The sequence below is a fragment of the Bos grunniens genome, chromosome 21 (genome assembly GCF_055505025.1).
Source record: "Bos grunniens cultivar Pamir isolate PY7600 chromosome 21, Bosgru_T2T1.0, whole genome shotgun sequence".
Lineage (NCBI taxonomy): Eukaryota > Metazoa > Chordata > Mammalia > Artiodactyla > Bovidae > Bos > Bos grunniens.
Genome location: NC_141185.1, coordinates 45,885,288 through 45,905,665, shown reverse-complemented (window position 1 = coordinate 45,905,665; position 20,378 = coordinate 45,885,288). Strand labels below are relative to the sequence as shown.

General features: G+C 42.8%; 1 protein-coding gene across 39 annotated transcripts in view; it reads right to left on the bottom strand.

Annotated features, from left to right (window-relative positions):
* Window positions 1-20,378, bottom strand: part of SH3GL3 (SH3 domain containing GRB2 like 3, endophilin A3) — a 151,604-nt gene that overhangs the window by 26,502 nt on the left and 104,724 nt on the right. For 24 of the 39 annotated variants that reach the window (XM_086364297.1, XM_086364283.1, XM_086364312.1 and 21 more), the window contains one exon: window positions 17,408-17,517. The exons of 1 other annotated variant lie outside the window; for it this stretch is intronic. In XM_086364297.1, coding sequence (XP_086220423.1) covers window positions 17,408-17,517 — 110 coding nt within the window. Of the gene's footprint in view, window positions 1-293; window positions 1,793-2,850; window positions 2,902-17,407; window positions 17,518-20,378 lie in introns of those variants that run through there. 14 more of the 39 variants (XM_086364282.1, XM_086364305.1, XM_086364290.1 and 11 more) reach the window with 3 other exon arrangements.

Sequence of the window (20,378 nt, the reverse complement as noted above, 5' to 3'; positions counted from 1 at the left end):
GTTTTCAGTATTTACCATGTGCCAGGAAAACATTCTAAGTGCCTATAAGCAAACTTAATTCTCAGAGGAACCCTTTGATGAGGTACCATTTGTCATTATTGTTGTTCGGTAACTCAGTCGTGTCTGACTCTTTGTGACCCTATGGACTGTAGCCCACCAGGTTCTTCTATGGATTTCCCAGGCAAGAATACTGGAGTGGGTTGCCATTTCCTCCTCCAGGGGATCTTCCCAACCCAGGGGTCGAACCTGCATCTCCCACAATGGCAGGCGGATTCTTTACTGCTGAATCACCTGGGAAGCCTGAGGTACTATTATTTCCCCCAATGTGATGTAGAGAGAAATTGGGGTTCCAAGCACTTAAGCATCAGTGCTGAGATCTGACCTCCATCTAGGTCCAGAGTCTGAGCTCTTGATCACCGTGGCATGCACCCACTCTGAACATCGTTGGATGCTGAGTTTATGCCCACTAGGTTTCTGAGCCAACTGCAGTCAACAGGGTGGTCCATCAGCTGGGCTGGAAAGAGCCATGGGTCCTCAGCAGGGCAGGCTCCTGGAGCTCCCAGGCCTGGGATGCTCTTCGAGTGCTCTCCACCTTAATCCTTCTCTGATCCTAGAAGGTCTGCCCACATCCCACCCACCCTGCCAGTCACTGGAGGGATGCCCTTCTGGGCCTTACTTGCTGTGCAGCTTCAAAGTGAGCAGCTCAGGCTTCAAAAATACCATTAAGTCCCTATACATACGAATGAGTTCCATTCCGAGAGTGCATTTGTAAGTCCAGTCTGTTCGTAAGTCCAACAAAGTTAGCCTAGCTAACCAACTAACTAATCAGCTATATACTGCTGCTTTTACACTTGCTTCTGGACATTCGGGCTTGAAATAAAGACACTGCACTACTGTCCTCTACACAGGACTGTACGGTAAAGTGTACACAAGCACAGCTCCTTGTGAAGGATGCATGCACGCGACAGTGTATGCCAGACATGAGAAGTAACTTGTGATAGCTCTGATTGGAAATGCGAACATTCACATCTTGGAAAGTTCCCAACTTGAAGGTTCATATATATCAGACTTAGTGTAACAAGCAAAAAAAAAAATGGACATCTATTCTGGGTGGTGGGTTAGACCCCAGCGTAGAGCTGGTGTGCTGGTGTCTCTGCAGCCTGGCCACCTCATGTGCTCCCTCCCTCTCTCTCTGCCACCAGCCAGGACCTGGGAGCCTGTTGTCGAAAATATATTTCTCGCCCTGACTTTGAAGAAGATCAAGGAGGGAGCAGAAGTGGTAAGAGGGGCAGGGAAATCCTTCTCTCCATGACACTAAAAGTCACAGCTCTTTTGATGTCCTTGAACTTGCCGTATTTTCAGATCACCCAAGGAACCCACTGCACTCTTGTCTCCTCTGGTGGCCCTGACTTCAGGGATTTCATTACCTGGAAGCATCTGGTCAGAGCATCACAATCGAAAGGCAAGCGACAACCCCCACTCCTACTTTGTGGTGAGCGGGGAAGCGGATGGAGAGAGAAGTAAAATTCATACACCTGCTGTCAACATGCGTGCCTATCAACGTACAAGGTACAGAGTCTACAGAAGCTACTGACCTGAGGAGGGTTCTTTGTCTTTTAGTAAATGCCCCAAACTGCTGTGCCTTTTAGAGATTTTGTTCCTGCTCTTTATAGTGTTTCTCTTGCCTCCCTTGTCATCAGGCTGCGACCTGTCACTTTTTCCTGCCGACAGTGGGCCTTCCCGGAGCAGTCCCCCATGCCTTTCTAATCTGCTCCTTCCAGTCTGCTGTAGGCTGGGAAATCAGATAACCAGTTATGAAACGTTAACAACTGCTGTGTCCTGGGCGCTTACACTATGTAGCAAGTACCGTGTGTGCCCAGTACCTCTTATTTACAGGATCTGATATAATCCTCAGAATAACCCTCTGCAGGTAAGGTGAGAATTCCTATTCTTTTGATGACAGAATTCTGACTGAGAGGGATGGAGCGAAAGCCAGGACTTGGGCCTTCCTCTGAAAGGCAGGTGACACCTGTCCTGGCTGGGTAAGCCTGTTTTCTGCTCACTTCCTGGTCTCAAGTCAGGAATGCAGAGGTGTCTGCATATGACTTCTGCTACCCATGGGGAGAAAGGAAGGTACCTGACAGCAGGTGGAATGGGCAGCCAGTTAGGAAGAGTATGGTCAGCCACCCAGAGACTCACTACACCCATACCATCTAACTAGAGAGTTCATCTCTTAACGGGTTGGGCCCAAAAGGGACTTGGAACTTTCAAGTCTATTTCTGCTTCAGACTCAAACACTGAGTGTGTACCCTGGGCCAGGCACCATCTCTCTTGAATTAGAACCAGCATATCTGGTTCAAGCTCCCTTCAAAAGTTGTCATTTTTTTATTGATCAAAAATCTCAAGCTCTGGCAGCAAACATTTTTTTGAAGCTAACACTTTTGCTTGAGCTGACCCAGATACAGCATTGGTATATAACTCTGATGAATACTACAGAACCCATTTTTGTTCAACATCTGTAAAGGACTATTTTCGTTCATTTGGTAAGACCATATGAGACAGACAGTTTGGATCCCTGGGTTCTAGCTCTGGGTGAGGTCACCTCTGGACCCTGGTTTCCTTACCTGCGAATTTTACGTATAGATCTATGGCTAATGCCATGGACAGAATGTCTGTGTGCCCCCAATATTCAGATGTTGAAGTCCTAATCCCCAAAGTGGTGGTATTAGCAGGTGGGGATGTTGGGGGATGACAAGGTCATGAGGGTAGAGCCCTCGAAAATGGCATTAGTGCCACCAGGGACAGACGACGAGAAGACAGCCATCTGCAAACCAGGAAGGGGTCCCTCACCCGACAACGAGTCTGCCGGCACCTTGATCTTGAACTTCCCAGACTCTGAAACTGTGAGAAATAAATGTTGGTTGTTTTAAGCCACTTGATCTAGTATTTGTTATAGCAGCTTGAGCTAAGACAATTAAGTCATAAACTAGTGAGTATGGTCTAGTAAAGGTTTATGAATAATCTAGAAATAAGAACTCTGTATTTATCCATAGGAGATGTGATTTGTTAAAATAACTTGTCAGTGGAACTCAAGCTTAATTATTATAATCTATAAAAATAAGCACCTGTAATTTGTTTTTACCTTAATACCAATCCTCTACCACTCACAGATTACAGGAGATGGATTTAATTAGTGATGTTTGTGCCCTCCTCCATTCACTAACAAAGCTTTCCCTTGTGTACCAAGATGACTTGCACAGACTTCTCGGAAGCTGTGGCCCATTATTTAGCAAAGTTTCCTGGGAGGTGAGCCCTCTGCTACAACCGGGTCCAGGGCGTGTGGGTTGCCTTTGCCACTCTGAGTTAAGGGAAAGGAGAAGACGAACAGCGGCCTTAATCAGAGGTGGCTTCCTGGCCACTGGCAGGGGGATCAGTTTGCAGACGGTGTTTTGCTTGGCCGGCTCCTTGCTTTGTACAGTGTGGATTAGTTGCCAGTATTTAAAAATCAGGAGATTGCACATAAATATGTGATTTCTGGCTTCTCTTGGAAAAATCCTAAGGGCTGGCTATCCTTGGTCCACATTCTCGGGCAACAAGCGGCTGCAGTTTGGACAGGGTGAGCATTTACTCTATCCGCTACAGACTCCTCTGCCTGCGGTGCTCCTGACTTGGAGGTCTGCAGTCAGACATCACTGGCCTCGCTGTTTTCTCGTTGTTGTTGTTGTTTAGTTGCTTAGTGGCATCTGACTCTTTGTGACCCCATGGACTGTAGCCCACCAGGCTCCTCTTTTTCCCAGGCAAGAATACTGGAGTGGGTTGCCATTCCCTTCTCCAGAGGATCTTCCTGACCCAGGGATCGAACCCATGTCTCCTGTTGTTGGCAGGCAAATCCTTTACCACTGAGCCACCTGGGAAGACTTTCCCACAATCTGGCATCAGGATTTGCACCTGAGGCCACACCCACTCAACAACTCCAGAGGGGGTGTCACCCACGTGGATTCCAACACAAGGCCCACTGGAACTGTGCTTCATGGCCACTCTGTTTGTAATCCTTGGAGACTGACTTCACTTGACTATTTTTTTTAAAACATAAGTACATAAATGAATATTTAGATAACATTATTTTAAGTTTTAGCTTAAAGACCAAGCATATCATTGTAGAATATACGCTAAGATTTTAAAATATGATCTGAGATAATAGAACCATTTCAGCCAAGGAGTATTAAAATTTTGACAACTAAATTGGAAATTATGTCCAACAGGCTTTTCAAAACCTCTTTTTACAGACTATTTAGCAGAGTTACAGGAAACCATCCCCTGCAGCAAGAAAACTTTTCCCTCTGAAGCTTTCTTGAGATAAAGAATAAAAAAAGGACCCTTCCCCCTTTCTCACATCAATGCCTATTGATCAAGAATAATAATCAGAGCTCACACTTTAATTTTTAATAGTATTTTTTAAAATACAGAAAATATAAAAATGTTCAGTCTGTGCACTTTGCAAATTTGTAAGAATGCTGAGTACTCATAAAAGATAAATTTTGAAGCCACAGAATTTAGAGCTGGAAAATAAACCTGGAATGTATTGAGTCCAATCACTTCATTTAGGAACAAGTATAAATCAGTCCAGAGATGTTAAGAAACTCTCCCAAAGTCACACAGCAAATAAGTGCCAGAATTCTGAATTCCAACAAGAGACTCCCATTTTTTGCTTATATCTCTGTCTATAACTCCGACTCTTACTACTGATAATATACAGACATGGAGACTGCAGACAGGCTGATGGCAAGGGAAAAAAAGACCAAGGAAAGAGTGGGAAGGACAAGAGAGAAAGAGTAAAAAAGGACCTGCTGACCAAGCAATCACCGTTGTCACTGCTGTGTGAAATTTTAATTTCCTCTTTGGAAATTCGGGTTAAAAATACATCCATTTCTATTTGCAGAGTGCTCGTCTTCTTTAAGTTTCACACTTCACACTTTACTTCTGAATAAATGTTTATTTTCTAATGTAATCCTAGAGATTTCACTCCAATGAGGGGAAGGACTTAAGCCCTAGACATTACATCCGAGCCCCCTAAGAAGTGTCAAGGAATTTATAAAAAGTCTCTTTATACCCAAAGGGAGTTAGAATGTCTTAATATACATCATTTGAGAGATTTATTTCACCTCGCTCTGAAATGCCTGGAGCACATGTTTGAAACCCACACTTGTTCACTCATCTTTGCCTTCCACATTAACGTCAGTCTCAGTTTGGTCCATATTAACCCTCAGTTGTGATTAGACAAAGTGGCGCCCTCTTTAAGAACCGCAGTGCAAAAGAAAACCTCCTTAGGGACTTCCCTGGTGGCACAGTGGATAAGAACCCACCTGCCAGTGCAGGGGACACAGGTTCAATCCCTGATCCAGGAAGATCCCACATGCCCGCCGGGCAACTAAGCCCATGCACCACGCCTACTGAGCCTGTGCTCTAGAGCCCAGGAGCCGCAACTACTGAAGCCCTCACACCTAGCGCCCATGCTCCGCAACAAGAGAAGCCATCGCAATGAAAAGTCCACGTGCCGCAACTAAAGAAAGCCCGCTTGCAGCAATGAAGATCCAGCACAGCCAAAAATAAAAACATAAATAAAATTAGAAAAGAGAAGGCCTTCATAAATAAGTGAGTTGATTAAAAAATGTACAATGGCCTCTGTTCTCTAGTCTTTACATTTAGAATTCAGCAAGTGACGACTTACCCAAGGTAGGGAAGATGCCTAAGCATAGGTCGCAAGTTCCTTTACTATTTTCCTGAAAACCAAGGGTTTTCTGGGAACGACCCAGGCACACATTTTAGCGCGAAGACTTTTCTTGGCCTCCCTTTCTCTTTGGGGACAAAGAGGCAGCATACTCCGATGAAGCCTCATGACCCCACACTCAGGGGCTTGGACAGGCAGCGGTTTCTCCTCGCCAGAGCCTAAACTTGGATTTTGTCTGCAATCCATCATTTCAAGATGTGATTTCCACCACCACCCCCCTCTCCCTTTTTTGGCTCACTTTATTCATTCTCTTAAGTACCTAGAAACCATATTATCAAAGATTCCATCTTAGTCCCACCATGGATTCAGCCTAATTGATCTACGTCCTTTCATCTTCCCCCCCCTCTGTTTTTTTTTTTTTTTCTTTAGAAAGAAGAAATGATGAAGAAAATGTTCTTGGAATTCATTTCTGGCAGAGTCCTAGGAGCTTTGCTTTAAATTGTTAGTGAAATGCTTGACATTTTTCCTTTACTTTATAAACATTATGTGCAAATCATTCAGAATCCTAATGGAAAGTAATTTCCCATTAATGCCGGCTATAAAATGCCATTTTCTTTTGAAACTGTGCCTTAGAAACAAACAGTACGGGACGCCTTCACACTCGCAAATTCTACCCACGAATCAACGAGGAAGCCCAGGGCTGGGGATGGGGACTAAAGTAGAGGCAGATGTTACACGGTGGCGTGGCATGCAGTGTGCTATAATGGAGAATCCAGTTGTGGATACTGAGCCTTCCTAAAAGCCATCTTCTACACATCTGTGATCTCTGGCTGACCATCACCCAGCTAACAACTTAATCTGCCTGGGGACTGAGCTACTGGCCAAGAAGGAGGGGACAGAGTACTACACACACAGTCTGGATGAGGAGGCCAAGGAACGGACTGTCCTATCACCGCTTTCTTCTTCCAAGTCAGATGCGTACAACAGACTCCCTTTGCAACCACTTGCTGGCCCGATTCCCTCCGATCAAGAATCTTGGAAAGAAATCTTTCCTGATGCTCTTGAACGTTTGCTGACATTCCCCAGTATTATTTCTTAACAAGATAAAATGAAAAATCTGTAAGATATAGAACTACCATATGACTCAGCAACCACACTCATGGGCATATACCCAGAAAGAACCATAATCCCAAAAGACACATGCACCCCAGTGTTCACTGAAGCACTATTTACAATAGCCAGGACATGGAAGCAACCTGGATGTCCATGAACAGATGAATAGATAAAGAAGTTGGAGTATGTATAGACAATGGAATATCACTTGGCCATAAAAAGGAAGGAAACTGTGCCATTTGCAGAGACACGGATGGACCCAGCGAATGTCATACAGAGTGAAGTAAGTCAGAAAAAGAGAAGAACAGATATTGTATATTAATGCATATATGTGGAATTTAGAAAAATGTTAGAGATGAACCTATTTGCAAAGCAGAAATAGAGACACATAGAGAACAATGTACAGACACCAAGGGAGGAAGGCAGGAGTGGGATGAATTGGGTATACACACTACTATGCAATGGCACCCCACTCAGTACTCTTGCCTGGAAAATCCCATGGACGGAGGAGCCTGGTGGGCTGCAGTCCATGGGGTCGCTAAGAGTCGGACACGACTGAGCAACTTCACTTTCACTTTTCACTTTCATGCACTGGAGAAGGAAATGGCAACCCACTCCAGTGTTCTTGCCTGGAGAATCCCAGGGGGACGGGGAGCCTGGTGGGCTGCCATCTATGGGGTCGCACAGAGTCGGACACGACTGATGGGACTTAGCAGCTTAGCAGCATGTATAAAATAGATAATTAATGAGAACATACTGTATGGCACTGGGAACTCTACTTAATATTCTGTGGTGACCTAAATGGGAAGGAAATCTAAAAAAAGGTAGAGGGGAGACATTTGTAAACGTGTGGTTGATCCACTTTGCTGTACAAGAGAAACTAACACAACATTGTAAAAACAACTCTACTCAGTTGTGTCCAACTCTTTGTGACCCCATAGACTGTAGCCTCTGTCCATGGGATTTCCCAGGCAAGAATACTGGAGTGGGTTGCTATTCCCTTCTCCAGGGGATCTTCCTGACCCAGGGATCGAACTTGCATCTCCAGTGTCTCCTGCATTGATAGATGAATTCTTTACCACTGAGCCATCTGGGAAGCCCTTCTGGGGTCCTAGGGTCTGCTGATTCCAATTCATTCAGATATAATACAGGGAGGAAGGCAGGCTGGGGTTGGACTTGCTTTCAACGTATTTAGTTATATTTATAACCAGCTTCTTTCTAACAGAAATTTTGAAATGGCTCACAATAACATATGTATTCAGAAGAGAGGTTTCACAGACCAGAAAGAGAAAAGTAAAGCCATAAAAAGTAAGGAAACAATGTATTTTCATACAAACAATAGAACTTGTGAGTAAAGGAGGGAGCGGACTACTAAAAATGGTATCAGAGGGACTTCCTGTTGGTCCAGTGGTTAAGAATCCACCCGCCAATGCAGGGGACACAGGTTCCATCCCTGGTCCTGAAGATCTCACACGCTGCTAGGTAACTAAGCCTGCACAGCACAACTGCCAAAGTCCATGTGCCTAGAGTCTGTGCTCTGCAATAAGAGACGCCGCTGCAATAAGGAGCCTGCACACCACAACTAGAGAGTAGCCCCTGACTGCAACTAGAGAAAGCCTGCGCATAGCAACAAAGACCCAGCGAAGCCAAAACTAAATAAAGACATTTTTTCAAAAATTATACTGGAGCAACAGACATATGCTGGGACTGTCCCAAGCAAACTAGGATGCATGGTCACCCTCATCAAAGGGGAGGATGTGCACATGGACCAGCTCTGGCCATTTTATAATGATTGCTGTGCTTGAACTTTGCATCTGGCACTAAGCTTCCTGGGGGTGGGGAGAACAGGGAATACAGTGGGTACACAGTTTTCTTTAAAGAAGGAAGTATACCTATTCTTCAAAAGTCACAACTTTTCCATTATTAAATACATGCTTGTTTATTCAAATACACTTATTGAAATACAATTTAAAGAATATCTTTTTAAAAAGGAAAATATTGCCCAGAATCCTACCATTTAGCCTGGCCTACACGCACAAATTGATTTACAAGGTTGTAATCACAGAACACTGATAACTCTGTGTCTTTCTTTTCAACTTCATATCAAACCACAAACATTCGAATGTTTCGACATAATTTCCATGTCAGTGAGTTTGAAAAGCTGCACAATATCCCATTTGATATACCATCATCTACTTAACCATTATCCTAATGTTGACAAATATATATAAATAAATATTGGTCATTAGACTGTTCCCATTTATAACTTGTTCTTCCTCTGTATAGTGCTGTAATAGGTACAGGAATATGCTTTTGCTTAAATTATTTCTTTAGGATACATTTCCAGGAATGAAGCCACTGAGAGTAAGCAAACATTTTTATTAATTTTGATGGATATTGTTGAGTTGATTTCCCAATGAGTCACCCCAGGGTTGGCAAACTCTGGCCTGTGGGCCAAGTAACATCTGAATGGAATACAGCCATGCTCATCCATTTCCATACTGTCTGTGGCTGCCTTCACGTCAGAACAGAGTTGAGAGGTTGCAACCAAGACCAAATAACTGACAAAGTGTAAACTTTTTATGACCTGTCCCTCTACAAAAAGAGCCTGCCGACTCCTAGGTTATCCTTAATGTACGTTCCCATACCATCCTGCATGAGGTACCACGTTCTAATGGAAATGAATTGTGTGGGGCCTGATGTGTTCTTCCACAACATATGTGTAGGAGATAGATGTGTGTGGTAGAAACTGCAAGCTGGCCACCAACACTCTCTCGCTCCTCTTCACGGTGGTATAGTGGTGGGATGTGGCTCTCCAGCTAAACCCACTCCCCCAGCCTCTGCAGCTAGTTGTGGCCCTGTGACTAGGTCCATCCCAGGGGGATGGGAGTGGAAGTAACATCAACCACCTTTGGTTTACTTCCCTAAAAGGCAACCTCCAGACCTGGACTTCCAGTCTTAATTTCTATCTCATTTGAACCATTGCTTTCTTGAGTCTCTGCACAACAGTAACTATTCTTACCCTAACTCATGCAAAAACTGGTACCAGAAGTGGGATGTTGTCATGATAAGAGCTAAACTTAGTGGCCAAGCCGTGATGAAGAAGAAACAGATATAACTGGCATGAAAGTCGGCGATCCTAGTTAGGGTGTGGAAAAACACTTGGTAAAACTTTTGCCTGTGGTAACTTTCAAAGCATCCCGCATATCAGGAGCCTAAAGGAAGAAATTGGGGAAAACAGAATGTGACTGGATGGTAACTGCTCCTTGGTACATCTAGCTACTTATTGTAAGAAAGGGAAGAATTGCCCGGTTTGCAAGCAAAAAGGGAAGAGATGAGAATCAGAGATTGGGTCCCAGAGCATTAGATAAGCTTCTGTACCACCAAAGAACGGACGATGGGCAGGCTGTGCTCCAAGTCATTCTCAGAGACTTCTGTAAACTGAATGAATGGACCTCATTCCACAGCAAAGATTTATCTAAAGGTATTGCCTTCCCACTTATCTGCTATTCCAGATGGCCTCAAGGTAGCCTCCATAAGTTAAGAAAGGTTAGCTGGGACTTCCCTGGTGGTCCAACGGTTAAGAATCTGCCTTGCAACACAGAGGACACAGGTTCGTTCCCTGGTCAGGGAACTAAGATCCCACGTGCTACAGGACAACTAAGCCCACACGCCTCAACTAGAGAGTCTATGGGCCACAATGAAGAGCCTGCATGATGCAAAGAAGATTCTACATGCCACAGCTAAGACCCAAGACAGCCAAATATAGAAATATTTAGAAAAGGAAAGGAAAGGTTAGGCAAGAAAGGAAAGAAGTAAGGCGGTCTCTTAAGAGCTATATCTAAGAAAGAAACTTGGATGTGATTACTGGCACATGGGAGTGCTTGGGAGACACAGATCAGAAGCTATTACATTTTTGGAGGCCTTGAATTGGGAAAAGGAAGTGCTGGTCTAACCTGAAAACATCTGCATCTATTGAACCTTGAAGAACCCTCAAGACACCTAAGCAGCAATAAGCACAACTGTCAGAGGAAGCGGCTTTCCAAAGGCCACTTCAGATATGAAGATGTGGAAGCTATGAAAGACATCTGAGAAGATAAATCTAGGGACCTGCAGGATAAAGGACAAGAGCTAGGCTTCTCACCTTCCAGGGAGTAGAACCAGGGTCTAATCTTCTCTCATTGACTCAATAGCGGGTCCTGCAGAATCCATCATTTCTTTGGACAAGTGTGTGCATGCTCAGTCACTAAGTCATGTCCGACTCTTTGTGACCCCATGGACTGTAGCCCTCCAGGCTCTTCAGTCCATGGGGATTCTCCAGGCAAGAATACTGGAGTGGGTTGTCATTTCCTTCTCCAGGGGATCTTCCAAACCCAGGGATCAAACCCATGTCTCCTGCATTAGCAGGTGGTTCTTTACCACTGAGCCACCAGGGAATCCCAGCCAATCACTAAAGATTATAAAATAGGTATGTCTTCCAAGGGGGAAGAAGCAGGATGGGAAGAATTAGGAGATAGGGATTGATACATATACACTATTGATACTATGTATAAAATAGATAACTAATAAGAACATACCGTATAGCAAAGGGAACTCTAATTCACTGTGGTGACCTGAATGGGAAGAAAGTTCAAAAGGGAGGGGATGTATGTATATGTATGGCTGATTCACTTTGCTGTGCCGTAGAAACTAATACAACATTGTAAAGCAACTATACTTCAGTAAAATCAATTTTAAAAATTAGAAAATAAAATAGGTGTGTCTTTAATTCCAAATAATGTTGGAAAACAAGAAGGACCATAAATTATGAAAACTATAAGGAATATCTGAAAGATGGAAATCAAGCAGCTGGAGAAAATGAAGCTCAAAATGGTCCCCAAAGAGAGATGCAACAAAAGTGGGTTTGGAGGGTGCCCCAAACTCAGAGTAAGTAGTTCTGGGAGCTGGAAGACTAGTTGGCATTCTGGGCAAAGAGCGGCCTGATGACTCCTCCCACCCTGGCCTTGTACCAAGTACCCAGGAGACCAGGCGTCTGCCTCCAGGAGGAGTACTGAGTGCAGGGACCTGAAATGGTGCCAGCCAGAAAACTAGAAACCACTGTACCTCACTCAGCAAAGCACCCGTAATCCCTCAGAACCACGGGAAGTGGGCAGCAGTAACAGACACAGCACCACAGGCAAATTGACATGGAATCTCAAATGAGAAGTTGCACACAGAGCAAAGAATTGTTTTTTATCCATTAGTACTTGGCAAAAATTGAAGTCTAATGACACAGGCAAGGGGAAGCAGGTATTGCTATATTAATAGTAGTGTACCTGTTTTAGCAGGTAATTTGGCAGTATCAATGGTCTCTTAAATGCATTCACTCTAACTCAGCAATTTCATTTCCAAGAAGGACTTGCCCATCAGCATGTAGAGGCAGATAAAGGACATTCCTTTTAGAAAATAACTGGAAGCAACTTTAATGTCTATTAATAGGGGAAATGGTATATATAATGGAAAACTATGAATCCATTAAAAAATAATAGGATAACACATATAAAATGGAATATTACTCAGCCATAAAACTTAGTACAGCCACTATGGAGAACAGTGTGGAGATTCCTTAAAAAACTGGAAATAGAACTGCCTTATGATCCAGCAATCCCACTGCTGGGCATACACACCAAGGAAACCAGAAGGGAAAAAGACACGTGTACCCCAATGTTCATCACAGCACTGTTTATAATAGCCAGGACATGTAAGCAACCTAGATGTCCATCAGCAGATGAATGGATAAGAAAGCTATGGTACATATACACAATGGAGTATTACTCAGCCATTAAAAAGAATACATTTGAATCAGTTCTAATGAGGTAGATGAAACTGGAGCCTGTTATACAGAGTGAAGTAAGCCAGAAGGAAAAACACCAATACAGTACACTAACGCATATATATGGAATTTAGAAAGATGGTAACAATAACCCTGTGTACGAGACAGCAGAAGAGACACTGATGTATAGAACAGTCTTATGGACTCTGTGGGAGAGGGAGAGGGTGGGAAGATTTGGGAGAATGGCATTGAAACATGTAAAATATCACGTAAGAAACGAGTTGCCAGTCCAGGTTCGATGCACGATACTGGATGCTTGGGGCTAGTGCACTGGGACGACCCAGAGGGATGGTATGGGGAGGGAGGAGGGTTCAGGATGGGGAACACATGTATACCTGTGGCAGATTCATTTTGATATTTGGCAAAACTAATACAATTATGTAAAGTTTAAAAATAAAATAAAATTAAAAAAATAAATAAAATGGAATATTACTCAGCCATAAAAAGAACAAAATAATGGCATTTGCAGCAACATGGACGGACCTAGATTGTCATACTCAGTGAAGTAAGTCAGACAGAGAAAGACAAAGTCAGACATATATATATGTGTGTGTGATATAAGTAATATCACTTACATGTGGATTCTAGAAATATGGTAGAAATGAACTTATTTACAAAATAGAAGTAGAATCACAGACATAGAAAACAAACTTGTGGTTACCAGGGAAGAAGGGGAAGGAGGGCTTAACTGGGAGATTGGCATTGACATATACACACTACTATGTGGCTCACAACAAACTGTGGAAAATGCTGAAAGACATGGGAATCCCAGACCACCTGACCTGCCTCTTGAGAAATCTGTATGCAGGTCAGGAAGCAACAGTTAGAACTGGACATGGAACAACAGACTGGTTCCAGATAGGAAAAGGAGTACGTCAAGGCTGTATATTGTCACCCTGCTTATTTAACTTATACACAGAGTACATCATGAGAAACGCTGGACTGGAAGAAACACAAGCTGGAATCAAGATTGCCAGGAGAAATATCAATAACCTCATATGCAGATGACACCACCCTTATGGCAAAAAGTGAAGAAGAACAAAAAACCCTCTTGATGAAAGTGAAAGTGGAGAGTGAAAAAGTTGGCTTAAAGCTCAACATTCAGAAAATGAAGATCATGGCATCTGGTCCCATCACTTCATGGGAAATAGATGGGGAAACAGTGGAAACAGTGTTAAGACTTTATTTTTGGGGGCTCCAAAATCACTGCAGATGGTGACTGCAGCCATGAAATTAAAAGACACTTACTCCTTGGAAGGAAAGTTATGTCCAACCTAGATAGCACATTCAAAAGCACAGACATTACTTTGTCAACAAAGGTCCATCTAGTCAAGGCTATGGTTTTTCCTGTGGTCATGTATGGATGTGAGAGTTGGACTGTGAAGAAAGCTGAGCGCCGAAGAATTGATGCTTTTGAACTGTGGTGTTGGAGAAGATTCTTGAGAGTCCCTTGGACTGCAAGGAGATCCATCCAGTCCATTCTGAAGGAGATCAGCCCTGGGATTTCTTTGGAAGGAATGATGCTAAAGCTGAAACTCCAGTACTTTGGCCACCTCATGCGAAGTGTTGACTCATTGGAAAAGACTCTGATGCTGGGAGGGATTGGGGGCAGGAGGAGAAGGGGACGACAGAGGATGAGATGGCTGGATGGCATCACCGACTTGATGGACGTGAGTCTGAGTGAACTCTGGGAGTTGGTGATGGACAGGGAGGCCTGGCGTGCTGCGATTCATGGGGTCGCAAAGAGTCGGACACGACTGAGCGACTGAACTGAACTGAACTGATATATAAAATAGATAACTAATAAGGACCTATTGTATAGCACAGGGATCTCTACTCAACAATCTGTAATGACCCATATGGGAAAAGAATCTAAAAAAAGAGTGAATGCATGCATATGTATAACTGATTCACTTTGCTGTACACCTAAAACTAACACATTTTAAATCAACTATACTGCAATAAAATTAAAAAAAAATAGTGGGATAGATCCATATGCATGATGTGGGAATAACGCCAAGAAACAATGGTACATTTACAAAACCTAAGCATAGCACAATACCGCTAGTACAAGATCTTGTATTTGAAAACTAGTGAAGGGTTTAAAGCAGTAAGTATACAGTATATCTATGCACATAAATAGATATGACAGTGTTCATACCAAATTTTTAACACTGGCAACATCTAGGAAGGGGCCTGGGGTAGAGTGGGTGATCACAACAAACTAAAGTATGACTTACACCACTTGAATGTTATTTTTCTCAGTTCAACCATTTTCTTTAGGCATATATTTGTGCCATTTGTCTAATTAAAAAATAATGGTGCAACACTTATGATGGTGCCTACCACATAGCAGATGCTCAGCCAATGCTGATTCAAATTTTTTTTTTAATTAGGAAAATATTTTACAAAAGTTAAAAATTTAAATGTAGAGGATAATGCAGCATGATGTTTCTATGGCCAAGGTTTGACACACGAGAAGGCCGTAAGTATAGATCTGATAGACAGTGCCTGATGAACTATGGATAGAGGTTCATGACATTGTACAGAAGACAGAGATCAAGACCATCCCCAAGAAAAAGAAAAAAAAAAAACCAAAATGGCTGTCTGAGAAGCCCTTACAAATAGATGTGAACAGAGGAGAAGTGAAAAGCAAAGGAGAAAAGGAAAGATATACCCATTTGAATGCAGAGTTCCAAAGAATAGCAAGGAGAGAAAAGAAAGCCTTCCTTAGCGATCAATGCAAAGAAATAGAAGAAAACAATAGAATGGGAAAGGCTAGAGATCTCTTCAAGAAAATTAGAGATACCAAGGGAACATTTCATGCAAAAATGGACTTAATAAAGGACAGAAATGGTATGGACCTAACAGAAGCAGAAGATATTAAGAAGAGGTGGCAAGAATACACACAAGAACTATATAAAACAGATCTTCACGACCCAGATAATCATGATTGTGTGATCACTCACCTTGGGCCAGACATCCTGGAATGTGAAGTCAAGTGGGCCTTAGGAAGCAACACTACGAACAAAGCTAGGGGAGGTGATGGAATTCCAGTTGAGCTATTTCAAATCCTAAAAGATGATGCCGTGAAAGTGCTGCACTCAATATGCCAGCAAATTTGGAAAACTCAGCAGTGGCCACAGGACTGGAAAAGGTTAGTTTTCATTCCAATCCCAAAGAAAGGCAATGCCAAAGAATGCTCAAAAGACCACACAATTGCAGTCATTTCACACGCTAGTAAAGTAATGCTCAAAATTCTCCAAGCCAGGCTTCAGCAATACGTGAACCGTGAACTTCCTGATGTTCAAGCTGGTTTTAGAAAAGGCAGAGGAACCAGAGATCAAATTGCCAACATCCGCTGATCATCGAAAAAGCAAGAGAGTTCCAGAAAAACATCTATTTCTGCTTTACTGAGTATGCCAAAGCCTTTGACTGTGTGGATCACAATAAACTGTGGAAAATTCTTCAAGAGATGGGAATACCAGACTACCTGATCTGCCTCTTGAGAAACCTGTATGCAGGTCAGGAAGCAATAGTTAGAACTGGACATGGAACAACAGACAGACTGGTTCCAAATAGGAAAAGGAGTATGTCAAGGCTGTATATTGTCACCCTGCTTATTTAACTTATATGCAGAGTACATCATGAGAAATGCTGGGCTGGAAGAAGCACAAACTGGAATCAAGATTGCTGGGAGAAATATCAATAACCTCAGATATGCAGATGACACCACCCTTATGGCAGAAAGTGAAGAAGAACTAAAGAGCCTCTTGATGAAAGTGAAAGAGGAGAGTGAAAAAGTTGGCTTAAAGCTCAACATTCAGAAAACTAAGATCATGGCATCTAGTCCCATCACTTCATGGCAAATAGATGGGGAAACAGTGGAAACAGTGTCATACTTTATTTTTGGGGGCTCCAAAATCACTGCAGATGGTGATTGCAGCCATGAAATTAAAAAACGCTTACTCCTTGTAAGGAAAGTTATGACCAACTTAGACAGCATTTTAAAAAGCAGAGACATTACTTTGTCAACAAAGGTCTGTCTCATCAAGGCTATGGTTTTTCCAGTGGTCATGTATGGATGTGAGAGTTGGACTATAAAGAAAGCTGAGTGTTGAAGAATTGATGCTTTTGAACTGTGGTGTTGGAGAAGACTCTTGAGAGTCCCTTGGACTGCAAGGAGATCCAACCAGTTCATCCTAAAGGAGATGAGTCCTGAGTGTTCATTGGAAGGACTGATGTTGAAGCTGAAACTCCAATACTTTGGCCACCTGATGCAAAGAGCTGAGTCATTTGAAAAGACCGGGAAAGATTGAGGGCAGGAGGAGAGGGGGTCAACAGAGGATGAGATGGTTGGATGGCATCACCGACTCAATGGACATGGGTTTGGGTGGACTCTGGGAGATGGTGAGGGACAGAGAGGCCTGGTGTGCTGCGGTTCATGGAGTCGGACATGACTGAGCAACTGAACTGAACTGAACGGTGTGGAATTCATCCTTGATGTAAGTACTCAATACAAGGAAGCAGGAAAGGGTGCATTACTAAGGGGGAAAGGGAATTTACCAAATAACCTAAGAGAGAAATTCAGGATCTCAGTGTAGCCACACAGAATACAGCAATGAGCAGTGAGCAAGCACTTACAGGAGAGCCTTGCAGAAGGGCATGCGGTACCCACAGAACGGTCAGCTCACCTGTTGTCTTTGCTGAGGAGGCGGTGGACACCCCATTGAGCTCGCTGGGGCTCCTTTTTATGGGTCGTGGCTTGTATTCTCGCTTGGGGACGTTGGATGCAGCCGATATCCTGTGATACACATTTTAAGATCAGTCAGACATTTGATGAAAAATTCAAAGCCTCCAAACCTACATTTGTTCTGCCTTGTGGACCTACACATTTAGGTCCTAAGGTGATGGTCATGAAGGGGGTGATTTTTACACATTGACCCTTGAGTAGCCCAAAGTGATGGCTTTGATATGCCAAATGTAGTTTTTTGGCTATATGCAGACATACCTCATTTTATTGCACTTTGCAGATATCTGCTTTAAAAAAAAAAAAAAAAGAAACAACTGAAGGTTTGTGGCAACTCTTTGTACAGCAAGTCTCTGGGTGCCATTTTTCCAAGAGCATTTTCTCACTTTGCATCTCTGTATCCCATTTGATAATTCCCCAAATATTTCAAACTTTTTTCTTAGTTATTCTATCTGTTGTGGTGATCTGTGATTAGAGATCTTTGATGTTTACTGTTGTAATTAATATGGGCCCCAGAAACAGTGGCATGTGAGCTGGCAAGCTTAATTGATAAATGTGTGTTCTGACTATTCTACCTACCACCTCCAGCTGTTCCCCCATCTCTCTCCTTCTCCTCGGGCCTCCCTATTCCCTGAGACACAACAATATTGAAATTAGGCCAACTGATAACCCTATAATGGCCTCTAAGTCTTCAAGTGAAAGTCTCATATCACTCACTTTAAATCAAAAACTAGAAATTATTAAGCTTAGTAAGGAAGGCACATTAAAAGCCAGGAGAAGTCAAAACCTAAGCTTCTTGTACCACACAGCCAAGTTGTGGATGCAAAGGAAAAATTCTTGAAGGAAATGAAAAATGCTTCTCCAGTGAACACACAAATGATAAGAAAGCCAAACAGCTTTATTGCTGCTATGGGGAGAGTTGTAGGGGTCTGGATGTAGCTAATGGATGACTTTGGGGGGTTCAAGACTTCAGTGAAGGAGGTCACTGCAGATGTGGTAGAAAGAGTGAGAGAACTAGAAGTGGACCCTGAAGATGTGACTGAATTGCTGCAATCCTCTGATAAAACTTGAATGAATGAGGAGATGCTTCCTATAGATGAGGAAAGAAAGTGGCTTCTTGAGATGGCATCTATTCCTGGTGAAGATGCTGTGAAGACTGTTGGAATGGCAACAGAGATCCAGAATATGACATGACTTAGTTGATAAAGCAGCAGCTGAGTTTGAGAGGGTTGACTTCAATTATGAAAGAGGTTCTACTGTGGGTAAAATGCTATCCAACAGCACTACCTGCTACAGAGAACTCGTCTGTAAAAGGCAGAGTCAACTGATGCTGCAAACTTCATTGTCTTACTTTATGAAATTGTCACAGCTGCCCCAACCTTCAGCAACAACCACCCTGATTATTGAACAGACATCAACATTAAGGCAAGATGCTTCACCAGCAAAAAAGATTAGGACTTGCTGAAGACTCAGGTGATGGTTAGCATTTTTAACAATAAATATTTTTAAATTAGAGCATATATTGGGCTAACCAAAACATTCATTTGGGTTTTTTCCATAAAGTGTTACAGAAAAACCCCAAAACAAACGTTTGGGCCAACCCAACATTTGGGTTGGTAGTTTTTTTTTGTTTTTTTTTTTCCTTAGACATAATGCTATTTCACACTTAAAAGACTACAGTTTAGCATAAACATAACTTTCATATGCACTGGAAAGCCCAAATATTCATGTGACTCACTTTACTGCAATATTCAATTTATTGTGGTAGTCTGGAACCAAATTCTCAGTATCTCCAAGGTATGTCTGTATTTATAAAGTATTTTCTCTCATAAAGTCTCTGAGGCATCTAGCAAGTACCAGGGATGAACTGGGCACTCAACAATGATCACTTCCTTCTCTTTTTCCTCTTATAAAGGTAGAATTATGAAAAGACACACATGTGAGGAGGAGATGAACTACCTGCCTTAGAAAGTGGATGATTCAGAGACTGGACACATCTTGTGTCTTCCTTTTATAATTATTGCATTGATTTAAGCCAAAATCCCTCCAAATTTACTCATTATGATAATCCCATGTAAAACAATTATCTGTTCTCACATTTGGTCAAAAGATAGAGTAGTATTTCAACCCAGTGTTTCAATTAACAGGGTTGCAATGCATGATACCTATATCACTGATTTTCAGAAAAGTCAACAGTACGCTCATCAGTAAAGTCACGAGGAACACAGCAATCTTTCTTTGACCACTCAGGGGCGTTTTTGGCTCTTTCAGTATCAGAGTCAATATTATAAACATGCCCTGATATTTGTCCTGGGAAAGTAAAAATACATCTTGTTCGAGATAATTACATACTATGTGGTGGGCTTCCCCAGTGGCTCAGTGGTAAAGAATCTGCCTGCCAATGCAGGAGATGCAGTTTGACCCCTAGGTCAGGAAGATCCCTTGGAGTAGGAAATGGCAACCAACTCCAGTATTCTTGCTGAGAAAATCCCACGGACAGAGGAGCCTGGCAGGCTACACTCCATGGGGTCACAAAGAATCAGATATGACTGAGTGACTGAGCACACACACACAAGAACCTACTGTATAGCACAGGGAACTCTACTCAATACTCTGTCATGGCCTATACAAGAAAATAATCTTAAAAACAAGTGAAAAGTACCCAGCTCTTTGCAACCCCATGGACTGTAGCCCACCAGGCTCCTCTGTCCATGGGATTCTCCAGGCAAGAATACTGGAGTGGGTAGCCATTCCCTTCTCCAGGGGATCTTCCCAACCAAGGGATGTATGTATATGTATAACTGATTCACTTTGCTATACACCTGAAACTATTAATACACACTGTCTGAAGACCATCTCACTCCTCCCCACATCCCTAGATGTTGGGGAGTGGCCCTAGGCCATCCCACCTTCAG